The 27892-nt window shown below is 43.5% G+C and overlaps 1 protein-coding gene across 19 annotated transcripts in view; it reads right to left on the bottom strand.

Annotated features, from left to right (window-relative positions):
• Positions 1-11414: 11414 nt before the first annotated feature.
• Positions 11415-27892, bottom strand: part of nrxn1a (neurexin 1a) — an 83660-nt gene continuing 67182 nt past the window's right edge. For 9 of the 19 annotated variants that reach the window (XM_033611355.2, XM_033611357.2, XM_033611356.2 and 6 more), the window contains 4 exons: positions 26131-26302; positions 23660-23970; positions 15731-15809; positions 11415-14112 (listed from right to left, as the gene is read on the bottom strand). In XM_033611355.2, the coding sequence (XP_033467246.1) occupies positions 13811-14112; positions 15731-15809; positions 23660-23970; positions 26131-26302 (864 nt within the window). In that variant the 3' untranslated portion in view covers positions 11415-13810. Of the gene's footprint in view, positions 14113-15730; positions 15810-23659; positions 23971-25078; positions 25169-26130; positions 26303-27892 lie in introns of all 19 variants that reach the window. The other 10 variants (XM_033611348.2, XM_033611351.2, XM_033611350.2 and 7 more) reach the window with 3 other exon arrangements.

Raw genomic sequence — 27892 nt, 5'->3', positions numbered from 1 at the left:
GCCAGACGGGCTGGTCTGAGTATTTACTGGGACTTTCACACACAACCATCTCTAGGGTTTACAGAGGAAACACATCGAAAAAATTGGGTTTTAGGCCCCCTAAGACCAAACGCCCCGAGTTGGGGATGCTTGTTATCAACTTGTAATGGCCCAAGGCTAACAAGAAATAATAGTGAAATAAAGGTAGCAAAAAACAGCCTGATGGCTGGGCCTGGCTCCCGGCCTATAATGACACAAAATCTAAATATAGCCTATCTTGAATTCTCACATCTACAGATACAATTTAACACCTCATTCATATCGACATATCGACACTGTAGGCTCTGCGTCAAAATGGAGCCTGTGCCGTAGCCTGACATGCACCTCCCCAGAAATGTAACTACAGACTGCAGCAACACAGACCTCCTGTCTATTTCTGTAAGCTGAAACCATTTCCCTCAGTGGAAACAAAGCTTTAATTTACTTTAATTTCACAGATAAGAAACAATAAATTGTGAAGACAATAAAGCCTCCACAAAAATAGCATTTTAAGTCTTGTGTGTGATTTATCCTGGCTTCATATGAGCAGAGGAAATCTCCACTCGTCGCTAGGCTAATTTATACAATGTAAAATGCCATAGGTTTGTGCTAATAACATTAGCATGTTATATTTGTTTGGAAAACGTGTTTAGTATAAGACAGTTGTTTTGTCAGTGAACCTTGTGAGTTGTAATGGATTTTCGTAACGTTACCTTTGTTAAATGTTGCTGTTGTCCCTGACTTCATATGAGAAGAGGAAATGTTAGCTGCTAGGCTAATTTATACAATGTAAAATGCCATAGGCTTGTGCTAATAATGTTAGCATGTTGTATTTGTGGGGAAAATGTGTCCAGATAAAGACAAGTGTTTGTCTGTGAATGCTGCGAGTCATAGTGAAGCTGATTTGTGTACTTGTGTTGTCTCTATTAAGCCATGTTTAATGTGTGTTTAATGTGTGTTTTGAATCAACTAAACTTTACAGCACCTTATAGAAACCTCCACCGCCGACTAGTGTTCTGGAGGTGTAACTGCAGAGTGACACAGACACACCACCACACCTGTATAAATGCTCACAACGGCGCAGCAGGCTATGGCATAGCGTTAATTAGCAGAGAAGGAAGAGCCAGGGCAGAAGAGCTGCTAGAGTAAAAGTGTCTGAGAGCTGTGTTAGAAGTTCTCTAAGGCACTCTGTAGAAGTTTCTTTTCACCGTGTAACTGGGTGTAAGACCAGAGGCTGATTTTGACGACGTTGCGCCTGTTATGGGATTCATTTATGGATATCCGTGGAGTTGATGTCGTACTGAGTTAGCATGGTAAGCTAGCTATTAGCCATGTGTAAATGTCACTAACGTTACTGTTATTTTTTAGACCCCTGCTTTATTTTGTGTTACGTTTCTTTGCATTAAGAGTACCATGAACCAATCAGAGATATCTGTGAGTGTAGTGTTAAAACAGTTTTCTGAGTTTCATTGTTTGTTTTGAAAAAAATGTGAGCACAAGCGGTCACTTGTGTGGCAGAGCCTAACGTTACGCTGTGAGCGTTTATACAGGTGTGGTGATGTGTCTGTGTCACTCTGCAGTTACACCTCCAGAACACTAGTCGGCGGTGGAGGTTTCTGTGAAGTGCTGTAAAGTTTATTTGATTCAAAACACACATTAAACACACATTAAACATGGCTTAATAGAGACAATTTCAAACACAAGTACACAAATCAGCTTCACTATAACTCGCAGCATTCACAGACAAACACTTGTCTTTATCTGGACACATTTTCCCCACAAATACAACATGCTAACATTATTAGCACAAGCCTATGGCATTTTACATTGTATAAATTAGCCTAGCAGCTAACATTTCTTCTTCTCATATGAAGCCAGGGACAACAGCAACATTTAACAAAGGTAACGTTACGAAAATCCATTACAACTCACAAGGTTCACTGACAAAACAACTGTCTTATACTAAACACGTTTTCCAAACAAATATAACATGCTAATGTTATTAGCACAAACCTATGGCATTTTACATTGTATAAATTAGCCTAGCGACGAGTGGAGATTTCCTCTGCTCATATGAAGCCAGGATAAATCACACACAAGACTTAAAATGCTATTTTTATATTTATTTTGCTTTATTGTCTTCACAATTTATTGTTTCTTATCTGTGAAATTAAAGTAAATTAAAGCTTTGTTTCCACTGAGGGAAATGGTTTCAGCTTACAAAAATAGACAGGAGGTCTGTGTTGCTGCAGTCTGTAGTTACATTTCTGGGGAGGTGCATGTCAGGCTACGGCACAGGCTCCATTTTGACGCAGAGCCTACAGTGTCGATTCAACGCAGAAATATAAATTCCACCTAACTGAATTAAGCCACTGATGAAGATAGAGTGAGAAGAAATGTCGTTACTAATGATAAAATTGTTGTACAATACTAACGTGATATTTCCCCTCGCTGTGTGCAGGCTGGTTTTTATTTTGAATCTGAGATTATTTCTGAGAAGACTTGATCCAGGATCAGCGAGCCAGGACCCGTTCCAGGGATGCAAGAAGAGGATCCGGCCTAGTTTGCCACAATACCAGGAGTGATACCAACCTCACTTCAGGACAGATAAGCATGTGAGATCTCAACAAACACACTACCCGGGTAGCAACGACAACATTGACACACCACACACCTGAACTGAGGATAACTGAAGTGAACTGCGGAGGACTGAACTGTTTAACAGACTGACGAACAATGAATGAGAAAACAGCATCTGTGCTGTAGGGACATGTTGGGTTAAATGTGTATTCTTTCACCTCTTATTAGCCGTGTGTAATTTGCTCCTGAGTGGAAACCTAGATGAGATATGCCCTAACACCATAAAAGATCTTAGCTCTCTCACTGTGTTACATAATTAAATAATTTATTATTTTTCTTTGATTTTTTTGTCGTAAACAGGCATGCATGATGATTGTTGGGTAACATGTATGTTAATGTTGCCTATTAAGTCTCTATTTGATCATTGACAAGACGATACAACAAAAATTATGTTCATCTGGCTTTTGTACAAGCAGTTGCGTGTGCGCCCCACAGCTAGTAACTAGCAGCCCTTGGTATTTTTCCAGCTTCTCATGTTCCTTCTTCCTGATGTTGCTGTCACTCTGGATTGCTGCATCTATCAAGTGCCTTCTTCTGTTGTTTGTCCATCAACACAATGTCCAGTTGCTCAGCCATCACCAGTTTGTCAGTCTGAATCTGAAGTCCCACAGGATCTTAGCTCGGTCACTCTCAACCACCTTAGGAGGTGTCTTCCATTCTGACCTTGGGACTTCCAGCCCACACTCAGTGCAGATGCTCCTGTACACTATGCCAGCCACTTGGTTATGGCGTCCCATGTACGCTCTTTTTGCCTGCATCTTACACCCTGTCATTATGTGCTGAACTGTCTCAGGAGCATCTTTGCACAGCCTGCACCTGGGGTCCTGTCTGCTGTGGCAGACCCCTACTTCTATTGATCTTGTACTAAGTGCCTGCTCCTGTGCTGCCATGATTAGGGCTTCTGTGCTGCCTTTCAGTCCGGCCTTTTTCAGCCAGTGGTAGGATTTCTTGATGCTAACCACTGAAGCCGTGAACGGGCTTGTACCTCCATGATGGTTCATCCTCCTCTTCTGCATTCACAGGTTTCTGCTGCCTGAAGCGTTCACTCAGCAGCTCATCTCTGGGGGCCATCTTCCTGATGTATTCCTGGATCTTGGTTGTTTCGTCCTGGACAGTGGCTCTGATGCTCACCAGTCCTCGGCCTCCCTCGTTCCGCTTAGTGTACAGATGTCTCAGGGTGCTTGGGATGTACAAAGACCAACATAAAATTACAGTAGGTTTGAAGTGAAAAGTTACATTTCAGTTTTTCTTGTTTTCTTTCTTTCTGTCTTTTTTATAATGGCAAGTAAATCTGTATTAATAACAGTTTTGGAGTCAGTAATACAGACAGTAGGGAGTGTGTTATTTCTGGCCGACTGCCTTCTTTTTAGCTTCAAAGTCATGTCAACAAACGACCAAAAAAAGGATAATTATGTGGAACAGGTGTGAATCTGTTTTGTCTCCTGTCTCATATTGGTGTTGAAAGATGAGCACACGTTGATAGCGATGGACATAATATTCCTTTCTACTGCACTCCCCACACGTCAGCAGGACAGCCAGCTTGCAAGGACGCTCTCTCTGCGTGTGCGCGCACACACACACACACACACACGCACACACTTATGTAACAAACAAATCCTTCTTCTCTTTTATTTTTTACATTTTCCCCTTTATACATGTTCGGCTTCTACTTTCAACACATTTTCTCTTGTATGAAACACCGCTGTGTGTGTTATACAGTTCATGTGGATAAACAGAGCTCTTTATGATTTATTCCAAAGCAGGGAGAAAAATGCAGCCTTGAGCTCCTGACATGACCACACACACACACACACACACACACACATAAACACACACACTCTCCCACAGTTTTGGTAATACACAAGGCAAGACAGAAACAGAAGGAGAGAGAGAAAGATGGGAAGATAGTCAGAGTCTGGCAAATGCAGCTGCACAAAGGAGTGAAAACAAAGGACTGAAGAAGAGGAAGATCCGTGGCATCTGTGTGCATGTGTGTGTATTTGATATGAATTTGTTGAATAATCTTTTGCTGATTGTTCTGCACCTGTACAGGGGAGGTGAGGATGAAAATTTTGAGTCGTCTTTAACTCTGCCAACAGACGGCAAATTGATGCATAAAAGCGTCAATAGACTTTATGTCACAGGATAGTTTTACTTGTCAACTATTATGATTGACCATGCACGCTCTCCACGCCCCTGCTTGTGATTGAAATTAGAATCAGCTTTATCGGCTCAGTGTTTGTGCACACACAAGGAATTTGACCCTGGTGTTTAAGAATCAAATATACTTTACATACACGAATAGACATACAGCAAAAAACAAGAACAACAAAGCAGAAGAAGGTGAACATAAACACTTGACAGGTAAAGTAAATAACATTAGTCACCATGCTACAATGCAATGTTCTGCTGGGAAGCTGTGGGCTTTGCATTCATGTGGACGCCACTTGACACGCGCCACCCACCCAAACATCATTACAGACCAAGTACACCCCCTCATGGCAACGGCATTCCCCTATGGCACCCCCCTCCCCCCCAGTACACCATGCTACACCGCATGCCACGCAAGGAATGTGACAAAGAGCTCAAGGTGCCGACCTAGCCTCCAAACTCCCCAGATCCCAGTCTGATCAAGCATCCGTGGGACGTGCCACTGCCATCAGGGAGTGCCATCGTCATTAGGGGGTGTAAAGTGTTTCGAATCCACATGGTGCTGGAATAAATATAGGATGATAAATGTAACAGGTTGCCTACATGCATGAGGTAGGTGGATATGACACAGCGTATAGCCTACAGCAGGGTTGGATTATGCTCGGTGGATATTTACATAGAAAAAGAACTAGGGAGCGCAGATCCGTGGCTGCCATCTGTGGTGCTATCTTGGATGTTTTGTGTCAATGTGCATATTCAGTCACTGGGATGGCTTTACTGGGCCACTGTGTTAAAGGAATACTTCACCTGCAGAATGACCATTTATATATCAGTTACTCACCATGTGTGACTTTCAATTTGTGATACTCCATGGTGAGCGGAGCGTCCAATAATAAGGTCAACATTCTTCATGAATTTAATGACACTTTGACCACTATTCAGATAAGTGGCTCTACAACCTGAGCTACCACTGCCTAATTAAGGTGAACCAGGTTCATCAAAATATCAGTTTACAAAGGCGGCATGGTGGTGCAGTGGTTAGCATTGTCGCCTCACAGGAAGAGGGACACTGGGGTGGGGGTTTGAACTAGAGTTTGCATGTTCTCCCTGGGTCAGCATGGGTTTTCTCCGGCTACTCCAGCTTCCTCCCAAACACATGAAGGTTAATTGGTGACTCTGAATAACCCGTAGGTGTGAATGTGAGTGTGAATGGTTGTCTGTCTCTATAGCCCCTTTTACACTGCCAGATTTTCCGCAAATGTTGGGCTGTTTTGTCAGCAAGCTGCGAGCATTTAGACACACAGAGCCGGATTGGCGAGTTGATCTGAGGTGCCCAATTTTCCGCCTCGTAGGGTAGTCATATTGGCGGAACCCTTTTAGTTTAAAAATACTGAGGCGGCCTTCCCCAACGGGAGGGGCTGTTGAAGACTTGTGGGAGGAGCTGTTGATGACGCCGCACGTGCGACCCACTGGCGGTGGATAAACAGGAAACAGCTGATAGCAGGAATGAGCAGCTAGTAGCAAGAGGGAAACGCAAACCTGACAGACACTGTAAAGATGAGCAACTGGGGAGACAAAGAATTGCGCGCCCTCCTTGTCCTCGCAAACAAAGAGGCCATTAACTGTCAGATGACAGAACAGTGAAGAACGGTCCGACTTACGAGAGAATTGCCGAAGGTCTGACCTTAACTTATGACCACTGTTTTGCAGAGTTGTGTTTGCTGATATGCAGTGAACATTACAGTGTTATTGGGCTGCTGGTGAGGGTGTGTTCAATCTGTTAAAGTGAATGTTGGAGGTGTATGTTGGCATGAGGTAACTGATTGGCTCTGAAGTTGTGTCTTATTTACCCCATGAATATAGCAGGGCAGTGTCTTTTATCTTAGCTGGCTGTGGTCAAGGACAGAACATTGGCAGATGGCTACAGCTGAACACGAGACTTCTGAGCACAGACTGTTCAGCAAAAGACAAAAAGAAAGTAAGAAAAAAAAAGAAAGACAAACAGTGAGAGAACACGACAGCGAGACTTGGGAGGTGTTTATTGAAATAGCAGGTCCTCGTAGCTTCTCTCACCTGAGGATGCGAGCTCAACCCTGCAGTCTCGGGGATCTTTCATCCGGCAAACAGCAACTCTACAGAGACTTATACCGCTCACTGCACTGAGTCATACTTCAAAGCCCTGTGTGGTGTGTGCGAGGGGGTATTTATGTGTGTCTACTGTCCCAGTTAGACACAGCGGGACTTGGAAGAAAAGGTGCTACTTTCCTTTCTTTGATGAAGCAAGAGGTGAAGGGATTAGGAGGAAATGTGTGGGAACCTGCAAGGTGTAGATAGTTTGTTTGAAGCAGATAGTTAAAGGCATATTGACACATTTTGGGAAATACGCTGATTCGCTGTCTGGGGCAGATGTAAAGATCAATACGGCTTTCATGTGGCTGTTAGTGTGAAGCTACAGCCAGCAAATGGTTAGCGTAGCTTAACAGGGAAAACGGTTAGCCTGGCTCTGCAGCAAACCTTTTATTTTATTTTATTTTTTTTTTATCGATTAAGCTACATATGATTTAAACCTCTAATGGAACCCAAGAGAGCATTCAAATATTGAATTATATTTGTGATACTTTTTTATTCGCATTTTATTGTGCAATTATGTGCATCATAGAAAACCTGCACCGTATTGGATTTTTGTTTCCCTCAGCTCCTTAGTGAGTCCATGACCAACTCAAGGGGTCACTGATAGTTCAGACATGTCCGTAATAACGGCAGGACAGACAAGAGTGATCACTGTAAAAATTCAGAATTTTATGGATTTGGGTGTTATGATGATGTAAATTTTCACGGGACCTGTGTTTTTTCTGTGCTGAGAAGGTCATCATCATTAAAAAAACTTAAGTCACAAAGGTATCAATGTCTAATAGCAACTGCTGCAGTGGATGTCAGCTTGTCTTAGAATATGGAAAGTAAACCTCAGGAACAAGTTGCAGTTTGGTGCACCCATTTCAAATGTTATCACTCGGTTAAATGGCCTTATCAATGGTAATCAGCCTTGTGTGGGTTAGAAGGGGCCTGCTATGCCTACAAGTAGCTTTAGAAGGTCATTATCAGCCCAGTAAATGGCCGCTATCACTTGACATCAGGAGCAATTTTGTCATAAAAAAGATTATAGTTTGGGTTAAAAGATGTACATTTGTGACGTGACAAGTTTACTTACCTCAGTTAAAACAAGTCAACGTTGACTTTTGGTTTCAAACTGGACATGAACCCTCATCTCCTGGGTGAAAGTCCTGTGTTTGTTTGACCAATAGACCCTTTTAGGGCCAGCGTCACAATGATGTCATTTCATTAGCTGGAGGCAAAATACCATTGCCCCCACAGGGCTGTAGGCTACATAGGAGTCTTAAAATGTCATCTTGTTGTGTTATTGGGAGCCAGAATAGAAGGAGTCATGGCTCAAAACTTAAATTTTATAGCATACCATCCGCCACTGACTGTCAACAAAAACAAAGACGACCATGGTTAAAAGTGATAAGACGTGCAAACGTTAGCTTCGATAGCAAAACAAACTGGAGGAAACCGTTCAAGTGTCGTCCTCTGTTGTAAGATTGGCACGGTAATCAACCACAAAGCTTCCTGTGACATCATCCAGCCACTGAGTGAGAGCAGACGGGTCAGCCAGTCTGGTCCCATTGGTCATTGTTTACTTATTCAAGTAACACTCGTGGTCCCGGAGAGTTAGTGACCTGACATGGTGCGTTTGTAAATTCAGTCTGACTCTCTACACTAAAATGAGAGCCCTGTTGGTCAGAGAAACTGAGCTTTATATTCTATATGAATTAACAAACCCTTAAGTTTATCACACATTCACTCCACTCGGTGCTCTGCTGCTCCGTCTCCTCAGACAGCGTGCCCAGAGTGTGCTCTGCCACTCCGAGAGTGTGGTGCTCTGAATAACTGAACGGTAAATTCTGATAGTGCTCCGAATTTACCAATGGTCCAGTTTGTGCCACAGTGTCCTCCGACTCTCAGAATGAGTATTTCTGAATGGACCACTCACATCATCTTCCTTCCAAAACAAGCCAACAGAACTTCCTAACTAGCGCTAGCTTATGTCTGTGGAGAACTGTTTTGCCTCGGCTAAGCCCCATCCACCAAAAAATGTCATACTGTTTACTAACAGTAACAGTAAATACACCACATCAGCATCTCCTCCCCCCGCAGATTGTCCTCACAGATTGTATAAAATAATGGACAAAACTAGAGTTTGGCATTTCTTCTTTTGAGTTTCGCATTTAGTCTGTCGCCATCTTGTTTTTTTTTTGAGCCAGAGGTGACCATATTTGGATGAGAGGTTGGAGCTGTGGAGGAGTGAAGGGTGGATCTGACTCACAGACAGGCTGTCACTGAAGCAGCCCCACCAGTAATCATGCATAACTTAAGCCTTAATAAAATGTAAACAGATGACTAATATAAAAATACACCCCCTGTACAGTCAAATTAGCTTTGGAGACCAAAACTCTTATTTGTACCATGCTGTTTATTTCCACTGTAAAGTTGGCCATCTTATCATGGGGGTCTATGAGGATTGATGTACTTCTGGAGCCAGCCTCAAGTGGCCATTAGAGGAACTGGAGTTTCTGACGCTTTCACGTTGGTTTCATTTTCTGGCCTGCAGGCTGCCGCTTTATTTATACACTCCTTATACTAACATTACACTCACTTCCGCTGTCTCTCCCATCATAATTGTTACGGCAACTAGAGGTTGAGACTGGTAACCACCGATAACGGCCATTTAATTGAGTGACAACATTCAAAGTGGGTGGTTTTTTTAGACCAATGGAAGGAAATGCTGAGGAACAGATTGCATTCAGTCATAATAATAGGACAGAGGCTACTCAGTTTACAATCACAGACAAAAAAATCATGTTGAAAAATTACTTAAATGATGTTGCTGATGATTTTGATCAACTAATCGGTTAAACATCATCGCAGCTCTAGTCAAGTTCAGAACTCACCTAACAGCACCTTTAAATCTCATGTCATATTATGTTTGTCAATTTGAGTGCAAAATAAGGGTAAAAATGGTAATTCGACACTTCACATGTTCTTGGCACTTTACATTTTCACCATTTCTTGGCTCTGAGGAGTTTCCAGGCAACCACCAAAGAAAAAGTCTGGTATATGAACTCCTGTAAAACTTGTTTGTAATCTTTCGACAAAGCCAAGCTACATTCCCTCATTTACAGTCTTTATGCTAAGCTAAGCTAACTGGCCGCTCTATCTAAAGCCCAGTTCAGACCAAAGATTCGTGACGACACAAAACCATTTTAGAACCTCGCAAAGAAAAGTTGCAGCGGTGTGACCTAGTCGCTCTGAGCTTGACTCAAGTCGGCTGATGGTGTCACCTCCAACTCCGCTGGTCAAATCGCTGGCGGCTGGTTTTAGAACATAAAACACGTCACCTGTTTCAGCAGCCAACTGGCTTGTAGTGAAATCCGCCGGTAATGCCCTCTGTTTCCATCCTCACGGTGTCCAATTGTCGGACGCTGGGTTGCTGCTGCTGCTCGCTGCATGTGCTTATGCCCCCTCACACACACACACGTTCTCACTGACTGATTAATTGGCGCTGGTTATTTATATGATTGTGGTGTATTTATTATGAATACAGTCCATCTGATACTCGCTTTATTTCTGTTTTTTGTTGTTGCATCGCAACTACAAATGCAGCTGTAGCCAGTATTTCACTATCACTATCCTCATTCATATTTTAAGAAGCTACAAATTATATTCAGCCACAAAATAAGCTTGAAAAGCTTCAAACAGAGCGGAGGTACAGAGAGTTGTTGCATAGAGATGATACACAGTCTCATCTAGTTGCATTGGTGTGAACCAGCAGGTTTTAAGAATGTTTAAAATGGCACATCGCAAGTAGTTGCCTGTTTCAACTTGTCTCGTAGCGAATCTTTGGTCTGAACTGGAGTTAACAGGCACGAGAACATTGTCGATCTCCTCGTTTAACTCCCCAGCTGGAATCTGTATTCGTGAAACTGTATCACTGTGCAGAAGGAAGCGTGCATCACCTAGCAACACTTACAGCTCAGCCGAGGAGGACGCATTAATGTTTACATCTCACGATATCACAGGCACGAGTCTCTCATCCATGAGTAGATGCGGCGATGCAGTTAGCGGGTGCAGTTCATCAGAAAGAAAATAGTCCCTACATGAAACTGCTCAGAACAAGGTCTGTGGATTATCTTGAGTAACGTGATTTCTGGAAAGAGACATTGCTGTTGAGTTTTTCAAATGTATTTTTTCTGCGCTTTGAGCACCACAAATCAAGTGCCATCTAGTTCCATTATGTTGGAGAGAAAGCAGGACATGTCTATTGCTGATGTCTCCAACACTCGGCAACTCACACCAAAACAATCCAAACTGATAATTAACACTACAGGTAAGAGGGAAAATATGTATTTTTGATTTTAGGATGAACTGCCCCTTTAACATTTGACCCCTAACACACTATGAGATACTTTTAATTTGTCCTAATTGGCCACTGGTCTGCTCTCGTGGCCGATGTGGCGCAAAAACCAACAAACAAACGCACTCCAGGCTCACTTGGGTAATATTTTATTTACTCATTAATCTTCAAAACTATTTTTCATAATAAATTTCCACTTTATGTTCATCAAAGAACCGTAACAATAAAAATAAAAGTAAATACTGTAGAAAAATTGTACATATAGAAAATAAACATGGTTAATGAACACCTAGATGTAGAATCCCATTGGTTGAGACACCTCCTTTGTTTCAGATGGCAACACAACAGAGAGAGAGAGAGAGAGGGGAAAGAAAGCGATAGACACAGAGGAGGGCGGAGAGGGAAACATACTAAACAAGGGGAAAACAAGAGAAGGGAGGAAAAGGAGGTCAAGGCCAGTTAAGGATGGAGAGAATAAGGGAAAATGTTAAGTTAATTTTATACTTTGAGATCTCACACAGTCCTTTTCATGTCCTTTCTTGCCCTGGTCGTTTTGCATGCATCTGACTGGTTGGAAGAACTGGGAGGGGCTTGTTCATGTCATGGCACTGTTTGTATTGATATATCATGGAGCTACAATTCTTGAGCTGCAGAGGGCTGCGAAAGTCCATAAACAGATACTGTAACCCATCGGAAACCCATCTGTCTGTCGCGTATTGGTCACGTCATGAGCATTGATAAATCAGTCAACCAATAGCATGAAGACAAAAGGACGCAAAGAGAGAAAAAGGAGAGCCAATGAAATCAAAGCAACTCAGGTTGTCATATAGTCAATGGCATCATGAACTGGACTTTTCTATCTATTAGCAACACATGGTAACATTTACTTTGTTCTGTTTTTGATTCTTTTCCTCGGCTGGTTTTTGCTATAAAAAGGTGGTTGATTAGAGCAGGTATAGTGGGCGTGGCCTATAAGACATGAGGCTAGAAAACAGGATGCGGCCTGTGGTGGGCGCACACATCCAGGCGTTGCTCTGGAGTTACAACCCGCAACAACCCCCCTTCCTCCTCCTCCTCCTCTTCCTCCTCTTCCTCCTCCCACAAACAAACCCTACCACCTCTGGACTTAGTGGGACACGCCACCACTTCACGGCACAGCTCAGAGACTCAGGCATGCAGCACACACTCGAGATGGTCACACTTTTGTCAATGAGGATTTGAACTGAGAGTCGATTCAGAGATTAAATCATGGTTGAATCCCACAGACTGAAAAACCATTTGTACTTAGGGAATACTTCAAGCCAAGGTTTATGATGGTGGTGCGTCACGGTGTAACCTCTGGAGTTTCAACGCGGTATAAATCACACGGAGTAAGATAATTCACGTGCAATAAGACCCCCCCTCCCTTCCCCAAAGAGTCTATACTGCCCGAATGTTCTTCATATTCATCATTATCATTGCCATAACAATTATCATAATGGTCGTTTTCACCATTGTCTTCTTGTATAGTCTTCAGTGTCAGTTATGAAGATATGGTGGGTCTTTAGCATTGCAGGTACGTGTATATCTGCATGTGTTTATATTTTTGTGTGTGTGCATGTGTGCTGTGTGTGTGTGTGTGTGTGTGTGTGTGTGTGTGTGACACCACAGTTATGCGCGACTGGTGTCTGTAGGTAGCATCTGAAGTCTCAAGTATCCTGTCCAGGAAAATATCTCTCCGCTGATTCCAACTTTGTGATTTACAGGGTGCTGTAAAACGTCAGCACCGCAGCCCGTCCGTTAAATCAACGGCACCAGCCCTGCCTCTGCCTGTTCACTCGTAATTCACCGTCTCTATGGCTACACCCTGATTTCCTGTCCTGTTGCTCGGCGTCACACTTGGACTGTTGGGTGTGCTTGTTTCTTCAGCATCCTCAGTGCGTCATCGTGTCCCGTCTGCTAACAGGGAGGAAGGCCAAAGAAGCTTGGAAGAGACACTTAGTGCTTGTCTTGGTGCTTTTACATCATCTTTGTTCTGGTGCTCTACCCCCTCGCTCAACACACTCAGTCTGCCACGTGCTTCACTTAAAAGCCTTCCTTGACCTCTGTGAGTCCAACAGGAGAGGTCCCGCTGTGGCAGGGGTCTTTTTTTTTATCTGGCTGGCCCCAAAATGGTTCTTAACTGGGAGTTGAACTGGTGCTTTTTTAAATCATTTGGAATGGTGTTTATGTTCATAAAACAAGCCTCTCTCAGAGGCTCTGCTCATTGGTAAATACTGTACAATAAGGGTCCATGCCCTTGGGCCAGTTTGTATGTGTGTGTGTATGTTTGTGCTTAAATGTATGTGTGCTTGAGTGTGTATATGTTTGTGCTTGCCAGCATGTGTGCAGATGTGATTATTGGAGAGTAAACATTAACATCAGCATGTCTATGTCGGTGTGTATTGTACGTGTGTATCTTTTTTTTTTGAGAATATATCTATTTATGTACATATACCGTTATATATAAAGGTGTATGCGTATATGTCTGTGTGTCGGACGTCTTCCGCCTCAGACGTAGTACTCCTTGTCTTTGTTCTTCTTGTTCTTGGAGATCTTGGCGATCCCCAGCGGCTTGTCCTTGGCGCTACCGTTGGGCTGTGTGGCTGAGTTACTGATGTAGTTGCGGCTCTCGTCCACGTGGTAGGAGCCCTCGTCGCGGTTGCGGTACTTGTACATGGCGTAGAGGAGGATGAGGATGCAGAGGGCTGCGGCTGCCACAATGCCCACCACCATACCTGTGGTGCTGCTGCTCTCTCGGACCACCTCAGACGGACCTGGGAACACTTTCACCTCCGGGAGGGGAGGGCGGGCTGTAAGGAGAGAGGGGGAGCCACGTGATGTTACATTACAGTTTACGGCGAACATTATTAATTTGTTTTACATGTCAAGGCGATGGGTGGAGGGCTGGAGCACGAAGATATAATGCATCATCATGATGAATTATGAATCGACGTGCATTTTGCATAATGCTACATGCTGGCAAGAGAAGGGTGCAGCTTCGAGCCAAAGCTGTTTGCATATTATCACATAATGTGTAAACAGATTACATTACACCGTGTCGAGAGGAGGGCCAGCGCACAGGTGCACACTATATCAGTTTTATTACATACATTTGACACTTTATGGTGTATACAGGCAGCGAGGGCTGCAGTGTGGTGATATACAGTATGACACCATATTAAATGATCGCTGGTTGCATGTGAATTCTTTCGACTGGATGGAGGCGAGGGAGGAGGACAAGAAGGAAAGTTAAAGGAAGGGAAACAGAAGAAACTGCTATAAAAAGAAAGTATGAATAACAAGGGATAAGGGAAGGAGGGGGGACGGAGTACAAGCAGAGTAAGGGATGGAGATGAAGATTGGGGAGTGGATGGAGAGTGTTAGGTAATGCCTGGAGGCAAAAACCTAAGTGGAAATGAAAAATTCATCATGGCGAGCGACCAAGCGGCAGGAAAAAACTGAGCAATAGTGAGCGCGGAGAACAAGAAAACCTCAAAGAGACAGTGTGATGTGTGTGTTTGTGGGAGCAGGGCTCAACAGTAATGATTGCCCGACTGCAAAACGCCACGTCAGGCTATTAAATCTAGCAACTCACTTGCCTGATCAGGCGAGAGGTAAAAAAAAGAATTAAACAGATTGTTTTTTTCTGGAGCTGATGATGGAAGTAGGAGTGAGACATCTTGCTTCCTTCTCATCTCAGCATCATGAAGAATTAGCGGCAGGTAAGACAAAGTTTATGAGCTGAAACAGGAGTTTAGATTTGTAGCGTTAGGGCTCTGAGAAACCAAGCTGACAGTCGGCTGTGAGGCGATGATGGGCTGTCGGGGAGAGTCTGTCGTCCTAGTTTTTGCAGTATGTCCCACACCCTCGGCACAGTCGACCCTTGTTGGCTTGATTTGGTGATTTCGGAGCCAGCCGGTGAATGAAATTGCTCTGATTGGCAGTTCAGAGCAGTGCATGAGAAGAGAAATCAAAGTAAGGGAAGTAAAAAAGGCTAAAGTCTAAACTACCACTGCCTGCTTGTATAGAGAGGTATTGCTTCTCCGTGCTAGTTGGCTGCTGGCTGTCATCTTTGCAGTGTACTTACTGTAACTTTATGGCTAAGACACAGGCAATGTAAAGCGACGTCGGCCCTCATCGCCACTACTTCCTTGCTGTCGGGTTGGTGTGGCCAGGCCTTTAGAGGATGAGGGCAAAACTCAAACTATGTGTTGTGCAGTTTGCCGCAAATTTGAGAGCCACTGCGGGTAATCTAGGGTCGTTCTTCACGACAATTAACTTCAGTCTGTCTTGTGTGATAATTGCAAATAAAATAATATATATAGAGGCATGTAAAAATTCACTTCTGGCAACTAGATTTCTGACTCACTTGCCCAAGTAAATAAAAAAAAGTTAAGATGAAACCCTGAGGTTGAAGGGTAGTCTCACCTGAACTGGGGTCACAGGGGTCAATGTCTTCATCATCGCTGGGACACTCAGCTGACGCCACCAGCAGGTCGTCTGCCGACTATGGAGAGAGAGAGAGAGAAAAAAAAGGAGGAACATAAACACACGTATATAGACACTGTATCCACAGACAGCCTGCGCTCCACACCCCTTCTGTTTATTTTCTACATGTGTGAGCACACAGCATCAATCCATCGCCCACCCGTTTTCCAGTTTGCCACAAACACTTTTGCCTGTTCTGGCCCCTGGCGATGGCAGGTGGCCAGAATGGGAGTGCTGAGGAGTGAAGAAGAAAGGAGGAGGGAGAAGAGAAATATTGAATCCTGTTTAAAACCACAAGGGGACAGTCAGTTATCGTCTCCTACTCTCTTGACCCTCCCCCTCTTCTTTTTCTCCTCCTCACCTTCCCTCTGTTCTGCTCTCTCCATCTGATACTGGCTGGTGTTCATGTGTGTTGGAGAATGCGCAGTGTGAAGCCAAAGAGAGGACTAAAACCAGTTTTTATTTCAAATATTCCAGCTAAGCCCTTGATGGTTCATTAAAATCTCCTTTACTCAACACCTCTCCATAAGCGCCATGTCAATAACCCACTTACATTCAACCTCTAACCTACATCAACCGAGCAATATCTCAACCACTGCTCGCTCGCCGTGCCTCGCTCCCATCTCTGTGGAAAAGGCACCCTTTTTCCTCTCCATCCTTGCTCCTCCTGTTGCCATGGCAACTCTAAGTTCAGGCTGTTAAAAATGATGGGGAATAAAAACGAAAGAAAGAATGAAAAAAAAGCACCCTCAGTGGGGACCTGTGCATTGATTTGCCATTCCAGCCAGAGTATGAGGAGCGAGAAGGGGGAGGAGGAGGGAGAGACAGATGGATGGATAAAAGGAATTTTAGGGGGAATCGGGGAGAACGAGAGAGAAAGGAAGACGGGATAGGAGGAGGAGGACTTCAAAGTGCTGCGGTCTTTACTTAACACCGTGCTAATGTGCTCCGCATATTCATGAACTACTGTTAAACATCGCCCGCCTTGACGCTTTGGCATGAGAGATGTGAATGTGTGCGTGTGTGTGTGTTTTACCACACTGGGCGCTCAGTGCCAGCACTAAATTAAAATTGGATTGTGATGCATTGCAGTAGATGTTAGTAACCCACAGAATAAAGGAGACAGCGGCAGAGCTATAAAAGAGAAGAGCTCTAGAGGCAGATTACAACCAGACCAGAACAGAATCTGAACCAAATCAAAGCACTAAGTGGTCGATGATGTCTGAGCTTAAACCTACAGGCTTTATTTCAAACAGAAATTCATTAAGCTTTTTCTCTGTCCTTGCTTTGTCTATTCCCTCGCCTCTTTGTCTTTGCAAGAACATATATTACATAAGGTTAGAGAAGCAGCCACTATTCATCTGAAAGAAAAAAAAAAGCCTGCACTGGCCTTGCACAGTGTGGTCTTGGTCCTGACAAGTCTACTGTGGTTTAGTTTGGCCTGAAACATATATTAAGTTATTGATGCTTGACTCTGTCTCTTTCCTCCGCTGCCTTTCCAATCAGTTCTGCCCACTGGGCTGTCAAATGCTGCCCGGGTGAGCTTAGCCTCTGGAATTCAGCCAGTCAATAAACCTCTGTGCCTTTGCCAGGATCCAAATAGCACAAGAACCAATCAGCCAGTCGGAAACACATCACCCCTGTCTGTCACTGATCAATGTCGCGCCGCCATGCTTGATTATCGATCCCGAGAAACCTATGTGCCCTCTGCGGGGACAGGTTTTGAATTTCAGCTAAAACAAAAGCAGACAGGTAAATGTAAGAAAGACCCCTCCCTCTGATCTGTGACACCCCACCCCAACAACCCCCATCAGCTGACCGCCCCATTCAAGCGGCAAGGTGTCGATTGCACTATTGATCTACCTATCACATGGGAGACAATGAACAAGAGGAGAACTAGAGACATGCCAAACAAGACTTAAATCACATCAATACACCACAGAAGTTTGCAGAAGAAAGCGATATGTCCTCCGCCCCTCCTTCTGTCCCTCCCTCTTTGTCCCCATCTTTTCATAGTCTATCAACAGAGCATGCTGACATAATGACGGACACAGATGCACAACGATAAGAGGGGGGGGAAAGGAGACACAGGAGAGAAGAGACAGGAAGTGAGAGAGCAATGCATGCTTAAAGAGCAAAATCTCTACCTGAGCAGCCGAACAGTGCCAACGACCGTCCATGCCTCCCTGACTGCCTAGTTCACACATAGTAGCTGCACTTTGTCCTCACACACACACACTCTTTTGCAGAAGATTCAACAGCTTGTCTGCTGCTCTCACAACTGGAAATCAAGCACACATGTACGTACACAAGCTCTATAACCGCTCCATCTCCCTACTGCTATTTAGACACATTTACACAGGCACACCAAATCAGGCTGAAGTTGGCAGGCTGATGAAGAGATCCTGGCGAGAGAGGAGAGAAACTAGCTCCACTACTGCAGATGGTGAGATAGACTCATACACCGCCTGCATTAACAGCCTATCACTGGAGCTCAACCACAGAGAGAGAGGGAGGGAGGGAGGGAGGGAGGAGAGGAGAGGAAGGGGGGGGAGGAGGTGATGGGTAAATATGGAAAGCTATGGAAGAAGAGAGAGCAAAGGAGAGTTAGAAGACAGGAAAAGAGGAAAGTGAGCAAGGGAGGAGGGAGAAAGTATCTCCAGAAGATGGATAGCGAGTGAAAGAAAGGCAGGATGGAGAAAAAGATGTGAAAGACAGAGCGAAGGAAATAGCAAGGAAAAAAGACAGGGAGGGTGGATGGGAGATTGATGTTCAGAGGGCTTATGGAAGTGTCTGGGTCAGCTGATTCCTGATAGCCAATCGGGCGCCGCTCTGAGCCTCAGGTTTTCTTCTATCAGTCTTTCCATCAAACACAGGTACACACACACATACACACACACACACACACACACACACACACACACACGTCCACAGACAGACACCAAACATCAAAACCAAACTCGAGCTCTGTGACTCAGAGCAGCCTCCAGCATCAACACTCACACACACTCACACTCTCTTCTCCTTGCTGGTGCTCAGCTGTCATGCATTATTAATCCCTTCTACTTTTCAACATGCAAAAACAAAAAAAAAAAAAACTCAATAAACCATAGGCTTCAGGAGGAGGCACGTAACACACTCCTGCTGCACAAAGTACTGATGGTAAGACTGAACCCATGGGGCGACTTAAGCACTTCAAAACACTCCAAAATATGGGCCACGTGCACGTGTGTGTGAAATCGATAAATTGCTAGGACCCGAAGCACCTTTGGAAGACATCTCTCACTGCCCCTCCTCTGATGCAATGTGCTGCAATTCAAGCCTATTGTTCTCAATCCACCTGAGTGTTTGTGTGTGTGCGTGCATTCTGTGTTCACGTCGCGAGTGTGTGCTGGTTAAGGCCAGGTTGGTTGCCAGGCAACACTAGGCAGCCTCAATGGAGAGGCTGTAGATTCTTCTTAAACAAGACCAACACACAAACGCAGAGTTTGAGGGCCAGCAGGAGAGGTTTGACTTGCACAGATGAACACACACACACACACACACCGCATCCTATTGAGCATATAGCGGGTCTGACCTAGTTCTCATACAGTGGTATCGACTCCGGTGCACAGCTCCCCGATTTAGCACCAACATCAGCATATCACAAGAGCGGGAATAGTTCGTTTAAAACACATAAACAGGGGAGAGATTGAGAGGTAAAGTGTGAAGACAAGCCCCTGTGACAACGCTGTCACTCTGCAGCGCTATCCATCCAGCGCTCATATCCATTATTGATGCCTGAGGCTTAGCTCACAGCCCTCTGCGTTCTATTATTTATGTCTGAAACAGCTGGCGGTTTATACACAGAGGAGCTATTCTCTATGGGAGTCTGGATGGGAGAGAGAAAGCAAGCAGCGGGTAGTGGGGCTCACTATCTCCATGGCAACTTGTATCATTGGAGAGGGAAAAAAAAATCTTTTTCAGTGCGGCAGGCACAGTTTTATAACACAGAAGAAGAACTGCAGTACACACAGACGCCCACAAAGAGCCCGACAACATCTCACCAGTGATCTGAACAAAAGAGTCTGTGGTGTACCTGCTGATAATGTATCCTCTGACATTAGCATCGACTCCGCAGTTGCATCCACTATAAATACACCTCACACACACAACAGTCGTGTGTTCCTATTGTAGAGTCCCTTTTGCATCAGTTTACTAGATGCGTATTATGGAAAAGCTATTACAGCCAACATTAACACAAAACATTTCTCCTCCTGTAATTTAGTGGGTAGGGACCACTTAGCTGAGACTTGCCATCAAATCTACTCGTATGAATGAGCTGTAGCAGGAAAATTAAATGCGTATGTAAGCCTTTTATTGATAAAATATTTTGGGCTCTGATCTTTTTTAAGGACACTGATTTGCATGCGGCTTTTGTTACAGATGATGTAACCGAGCAAATAAAATTGTATTAATCATTTATCAGAAACAAGAAAACATGTTGCAGTTCCTGCGACAGAGGAAGGTTAAAGTCATTTTTACAGCAGCATATTTGTTTTTTTATTCATGTTTGATTGTGAGAGATGAGACATCCTTGCATCTCATTACAGTGATAAGTCAACTTTCCAGATAGATATGTGGTGTTACATTTCATGGATTTGCAGATCAGTGATTAAAGCATTATTCACAGGGTTCCCACGCATTTTTACCCATAATATTTGACTCCATTTCCATGACTGTATTTAAAGGTCCAGTGTGTAGGATTTGGGGGGATATACTGGCAGAAATGGAATATAATAAGTATGTTTTGATTTGTTTAATCACCTGAAAACAAGAGTTGTCGTGTTTTCGTTACCTTAGAATGAGGTATTTATATCTACATATTGAGCAGGTAAAGATTGACACATTACACCTCCATGTTTCTACAGTAGCCCAGAACGGACAAACCAAACACTGGCTCTAGATAGGGCCATTTGCGTTGGCGATGAGCAGCGTCAGAAAACACTAACATGAAACTGCTTCACTCAGTGTTTTCACCTGTTTAAAACATGGTGTCTGTTTGTTTAGGAGAGGAAGAGACCTCTGCGGATAATTCGGCTCCTGCTAAAAACCTGGACGTCAGGATCTCAAGTTATCAGAGAAAAAAAGTGAGCACACATTAGCAGGTGTTGTCTCTAACGTGCCAAACAGCATCAGAGAAACACTGATTTCTAACATAAACTGCTTCATTCAGCGTCTTAACCGGTTTAAATCACCTGGTCTGTTTGTTTTGGAGAGGAAAACACCTCTGCGGATAATTCGACTCCTGAACACTTAAGAAATTCTAATCAGGAGAAGTTTCAACTGGTTGCACAGATGCCACTAAATCTCCCTAAATCTCACACACTGTTCCTGTAGGTGGTTTAAAATAGTCTGCCTGGAAATCTCTCTCGCAACAAGCAATTTGAAGCACTGCACAATTCTAAATGTGGAGAAGTACGCACACGTTCTTTGCCCTACAACTACTGCTGGCCAGGAAACACAGCTCTGTACGAGAGCTGTGTGAATCATGTGAGTCCATTGTCTTCAGTGCCCACATTACTTCAGTTGATAGTAGATCTTTAGATGCAGCAGTGGATTCATTAATCATCAGCTGTAGTTGTCTTGCAGCTACACCGATGCCTGCCGTGGTGGTGGAAGGCGTGACTCTGGCACTCTGGTTGTCTCTTTGCTTTTGACCTTTAGCATGCCTGACCAGAGCGGCTTTCCGGTGTTGCCAAAATCAAGTGTTCTGGTGCAGAACTTCAATCCAGACATGTGTTATACTTGTCTTTTGTAAGCCATACATTATTAAACATGCACTTCCTGGGCATTTGGTAAATAAGCAAACTGCTAACAAGCTGCATACGCCAATATGTATCACAACATACAAGTCATGCTTCAACAGTTACACAGCGCAGCACTAGATTTTAAATTAGAAATACAAGGAACAAGTCAAAACAATGTATATTCACAACTTTTCCAAAACAATCTGCCAGTTCAACTGCCAGGAAAACAACTTTGCTAATTTCATAACAGGAATTTCATAACTGTAGGAACCCTGTTTTTACTCTGCTCCGAAGACTTGGAACAAACTCACAGATGATATAAAACTCGGTCCGACTTTTAAATCAAGGTTTGAAACTTTGTTTGAGCACCCTGGTGGCCCAGGGGTCTGAGACACTGACCATGTAATCTCATTGTCCACAGTTCGAGTTTGGCTTTAATGCATGACATCACCTCTTTTCACTGCCTCCTATCTATCTCTTCATATCTGCTGTCAGCTTTGCACCGTGCACTGTCTAATAAAGGCTAAAACACCCCAAAGAAACCTTTATGGTCTCCTCTGTCTTTGACTGAATCTCGAGCATTTATCATTATCTACCTCATGCTTAGACCCCGAGGCACCTTGTATTCATCTTTATGATTTCTTTAAAGTGGCAACAGACAACTTTTTCTCCACTATTGGCGCTGCTGTCGCAAAGAAAACCAGATCGCTTCTTGTTCAGAGCAACTACCAACAACACAGGACACACTGCATTTTATTTTCCAAAGTTACTTCGGTTGTTCTACCGGCTGCCATTTCTGCTAATAAATAATAATGTGGAGGCTCTGTAAGCCTGAACCAAGACTCAGCTTCCCACAATGTCAACGTCAAAAACAGCTTCACTCCTTTCATTCTTACGCACATTCTTTCAAAATAAAAGCTCTACACTGCCATCACTTCGCTAACAAAACAGTAACTGTAAAGATCTTGCATCGATTACGTTTACATGCACAAGAGTTATTCGGAAAAAGACAATATTCGCACTAAACTCTTCACATGGCTATTGAAAAATGAATGCTGTCACGTCGAAATATGGAGAGGTGGGACATCTGAAGTCACTTGTCGTTTTGATTCTTTGCATCAAAACTGTTGCCTCCCTCTTTCATCCCTTCAATCACCCTCTTGAAAACCTGTCGATATCCAAGTCTTTCATAGTGTTTGAAAGCAGGCATCTCTACCACACAGCCTTGCAAACTGTTGGCAGCCGTGTGTCCCAAAACCCCCAGTGAGACATATATTTTTAATGTGCTGTATAGGTGTCCAAAGAATGTCCCTAATACCTAAATAACACCAGCATATCCCACGTGTCTTCATCAGAAAATACTATGGAATATGCTGTTAACACGACCTGTACATAGGCATTAGTACTTTTTGGTACTTTGGGATAGCTACCGATGGCTATGGGGTAAAAAAGCTCTATCGTCTTCCTGTTTTGGTTGTGCAAAGGTTAACACCTTTGTTCCGTTAAATGAGTCGTCAGTTCCCCTCGAGATCGCACCCGTCGGCAGACAGAGTTGCATGAAGCGAGGCTTGTTGGAAACCAATCTAAACAACGATTGTGTTATTATTCTATAGCCATCCCATTATTGCAATCAACAATTACTTGATAATGATGAGTCAAGGCAAAAGATGTCTCTGTTTTCAATCTAAAATGTTTTTCCATAATTCCCCTTTGTGTTTTTAATGTCTTCTTAACTTTAATGCCTTATGTAAAACACTTTGAATTGCCTTTGTGTGTACGAAGTGTGCTATATAAATAAACCGGCCTTGCCTTGGGTGCAGTTTAAAACAATCCCACTCCTCCTGACATATCTTGCTATCCTCCAGTCCTTGATTAGTGGGCTGTGTGCTCGCTAATCCTCTTACAGAGTCCGCAAAGAAACTTATCAAAGCAAATTAACACTTTTAATTACCAATTGTCACACCGCAGGATGATGGCAGCAGGGCGATAGCATGTCTGTGTGCAGAATACGTCTTTGTATGACCACACACAGACGGAATTGGTCATACGCAAGATGGGAAAAATGTGATCGTGCTCTGACCTGCTGTGTGGCGCCCTGTTTTCTGTTGGTGGCCGTGGTGGTTGTGATGTCACTTATGGAGGGGGCGGAGTCAGAGCGGTTGCCTCCCGCTGCAGCACTTGACTGTGGGGTGATGGAGGATGACGGCATGTCGCCGACCAGTCGTGCGCTGCCGTCCACCCTGATGTGCGGGTGCCCCTCGGCGGCCATGTTGAGGATGCGGAGGCCGTTGTAGTAGAGTCCCGACAGCTGGCCCTGGAACATGCCCGCACTTCGCTCACCTCCACCAACACGCACTGTCGTCTGGCTGTTGAAGATGGTCAGCTGGCGACCTACACGGACACACATGCACACAAACACGCACCACACACACACACACACACACACACACACACAGAGGCACACCAGGAAGGAAGATGGACAGACACACGCGAATACAGCCACACACACATACATACCAGTGGTCACATACGTGCATACATACACACACAAGAGTGTTTGAGTGTTACACAATCCACCACCCCCAAGCCATGGTGAGAGGATGGGATAGATTAAGCATGGCAGAGCAAATCGAAGCCGTGGAGAACCGTGGAGAGGGCTGAGACTGTGAGAGATAAGAGTGGGAACAGAAAACAGAGAAGAAGAAGAGGGAGAAGGGGAGGGGGGTGAAGAGACTGAGAAGTCGAGGAGGAGGATGAAGAGGCAAAGAACAGAAGGAGGAGGAAGAGGCAGCAGATGAGAAGAGTCAGAGGGTCCTGAGAAGACGGGGCTGACAGATGGTTGCTATGGTGATGGCTGTGCGGCACGACATTGTATTTGAAGGAGCAACAGACAGGCAGACAGAGAGACAGAGATCTAGAGTACTGTTGTAACAGCCCTATGAAGCATGCACAGGTTATAAGCTCTAGCACTGCTCACTGTTAAAGGGACTAGAGGCTAATTTAAGGAGCTCTGCTGAAGTTTAGGAGGAAAACTTTTACATTTTTTCAAAAAGCATTGCTCTATTAGTCATCTCAAATTTACATAATTCTTACATGGCACAATACTTTGCATGTACTTTAATTTGATTACAAAATTGTATTTTCAACATATAATTTAATGAATGCTTTATTGTTTACAATTTGATGATAAACAGAATTATTTACCAGTCTTAATAAAGCATCTTTTATCAGTACTTGTTTTCTATTTTCTCATTTATTCACATTTAAATCTCTCCATCGTCCCTTTAACCTGATATTATCAGATACACACTAACAAGATACGTTCACAGGCACTACAGTTTACACAGTATTACACACTACAGCTGCCCAACTTTTAAATACTTAGTTATGGATTTATTTTTAGATGTTAGTTGATGGTGCACAATATAGTATATTCAACTGCCTTCAAGTTGTATTTTTTAAGCTGAAAGTTTTAAGGAATTTTAATCAGGGTTTTTACCTTTGTCGAGTAGCCAATCGTCAACTACTCGACCGAGCCGATAGGGGATTCGCTGTCTGGCGATGGCCAGGCGCTCGTTATCAATGTTGCCTTTAATTTAGAGATGAAAACACAGTAGTAATTACGCACATCCAAACGTGGTACAGGAGCTGGATACAAAAAGAACAGCAATGAAAAGAAAGTAATGGTCTGCTCATTGTTAGCATGTCACTGCGTTAAGGTAAGCTTGATGTGCTAAGAGAAGAGGAGCTGAATTCACTATGTTTCCAGTGAGCGGACTCTTACTCTCTGTTCATTGGGTTTAATTTAAAGAGACATTTCAGGGGTTAACATCTGCAAGAGCACAGGGAAATAATGTTACAGCTGCCACATACTGTCTATATGACTGACTGAGTTTAGAGTTACATACAGGAAGAACCCTCACACACACCTCACAACAACTAGCATTTAGCATTTTAACTAGCAGCTACCTAAAGCCTCATTGTGTTAAAGACTACTACCTAGGATTACCACTTTAAATATAAAAACCAACAAATATAAAAACAAAAACTATGTTCAACAAAATACACTTTTTTCTTTTTCTTATTTTTTCTTTTAACTCTTGTTAAACATTTAACTCAAAATATGACATGTTTTTAAATTATTGTTTGTCCAAAAATGCACCAACTGTTATTATTTTCTTTTATGGTGAGAAAAACAACCTGAATTGAATATTCATATATTAATTACCTTTAACACTATTTAACAGGCCTAACATGACATAGCTGGCTAATATACAAGCTATTGTAGTAACTCTCTCTTTTTATGGTTTAAAAAGTCATGTTTCATATCAGACCACACATGTTTCATTTCAAACACAATAACATAAAACAAAGCTGCAATTATATTTCTCAACCTCAGAGTTTGAATATAAACATTGATAGGAACACTGATGTGATTCATCCATCAGGAGGTGGGTTGATTTGGACTAAGGTGGAATTAGCTCTGTCCCAGGACAGGCAGTGCTGTGGTGGGTCGGAGGGTTGGGCTTATGTGGGCGGGGCAGGGCCTACCTGAGGGATAGCGCTCTATGACCGGCAGGTCGTCCAGTTGGAGGGTTGCATTGCCTCCGCTGCGAGTGAACCGAATTATGTGGTACTTTCCATCGTTGACAAACTTGGAGCTCTCCTCGATGTTGATGTCATCAGTGCCAACATTAAACACTACTCTAATGTTGCCTTTGTCCTGAGGAGGAGGAGAGACACGAAAATGCTTCATGAGGGATTTGAATTGTTTTTAAAAGGCAAGGATATCTTTTCTGTCTTTGTTTTTCAGGTCCTTAAAGGTATTCAATGTAGGATTAGCCGTTCACTTTATAAACCTTCTCCCCAGCCATAGCAAAAAGAAAAGCCAACGTAAGCTGCTTACAGTCTGGCACCTGGTCGATACCTGTTTATAAAGCCCCGACCTCACCTGAACGCTGTGGGGGTACACACCCATAAACGACCCCAACTGCAGAAAAAAATACACAGCCACACACTTCTAGTGGGTCATAAGTGATGATTGAGAAGGAGTACTGAGTCTGTTTTTTAGGAAAATCCTGCAAAGTATATCTAACAATTCACATTCCCATGTGACTGCCTACGTCGATTTTCCACATCAAACTCAGCTCACAAGTGTTGGGGAGCAATACTGCATATGTGAAAAAAGTGGCTCCAGTGTGTGACCATTTCAGTCGCACATGAGACCGAGAATCTGTCAAGTGTGACTAAACACTTTCATTGGTCTCACTAGAGTGCCCCGAGAATAAGCCCTAAAACCTGGACATGAGTTAGCATTTTACCACTCATGGTTCCTTGGTCTCAAAGTCAGTGGGTTTTTTAATGGGTTAGATGCCTGAAATAAGGTCTGTGGAAAACACAAGCTTCAGAGATTTTCACGTTTTGTCCTACAACATAAAACGTGTCAGTAAATATCCCATTTGTGAATTTTGAAGCTTCTATGTGTCTTAAAAAGGCAGTTGCTAACAAGTGGCTAATTGAGACTACAGAACAGAGCGCCATGACACCGACCACAGCTTTACAGCCTCGTTACGGGGGCTAACGTTAATATGTGTCCATAGTGTAGTTATTTTATAGCCTAATGTTAGCTTTTTACTTCTACGCTTAGACTTCAAAAATCATAAAAGTGACGTACATTTATAAAGATAATCTTGCTAAACCTAACGTGTACCACAGAGCTTACTTTCAGCAATAATACAAAATCCAGTGGAAAAATCCCATAGGCTTTTTGACGCGGGAACCAGGGTGATGCTAACTTGATGGTGTTACCCTACAGATAAACATCATCTCTGGAGCACTCTATTGTGCCTGACATTTATGACATTGAAGCACATAATGCGAAACCAAAGTTTACCAAAGCCCAATGCCGTTAGCAACATGTGCTGAGGCTAGCACAACAAAAAGATCAGCGTGCGAGCCAGTCACACTATAGCGAGTGCAAATGAAACACCAGAGCTGGAGGACCCACCTGCGGGTCCTGGTCAGCTACAATAGCAACAGAGAAAGAGCAGTGTACGAGACATGGATGTTGTGTTGGCGTTGTTCACTGTACTGAAGTCACACCAAACCGTGAATCCTAAACTGGTTTATGAACCAAACTGTGACTTCTGTGTCCCCTTACATCCCTAGTTGAGAAATCATCAATGATTATGGGAACTGACAAAAATGGTAAAACTTAAAATGTATTACGGTGGTACCGGAAGGTGTAATGACACATTTTTGGTGCAGCTAAATTATGTGCGGCTGCTCCTAAATGAAGAAGTAAGGTGCACCA

This window comes from Epinephelus lanceolatus, chromosome 21 (assembly GCF_041903045.1).
Source record: "Epinephelus lanceolatus isolate andai-2023 chromosome 21, ASM4190304v1, whole genome shotgun sequence".
NCBI lineage: Eukaryota > Metazoa > Chordata > Actinopteri > Perciformes > Serranidae > Epinephelus > Epinephelus lanceolatus.
This window is presented reverse-complemented; position numbering and strand designations above follow the sequence as displayed.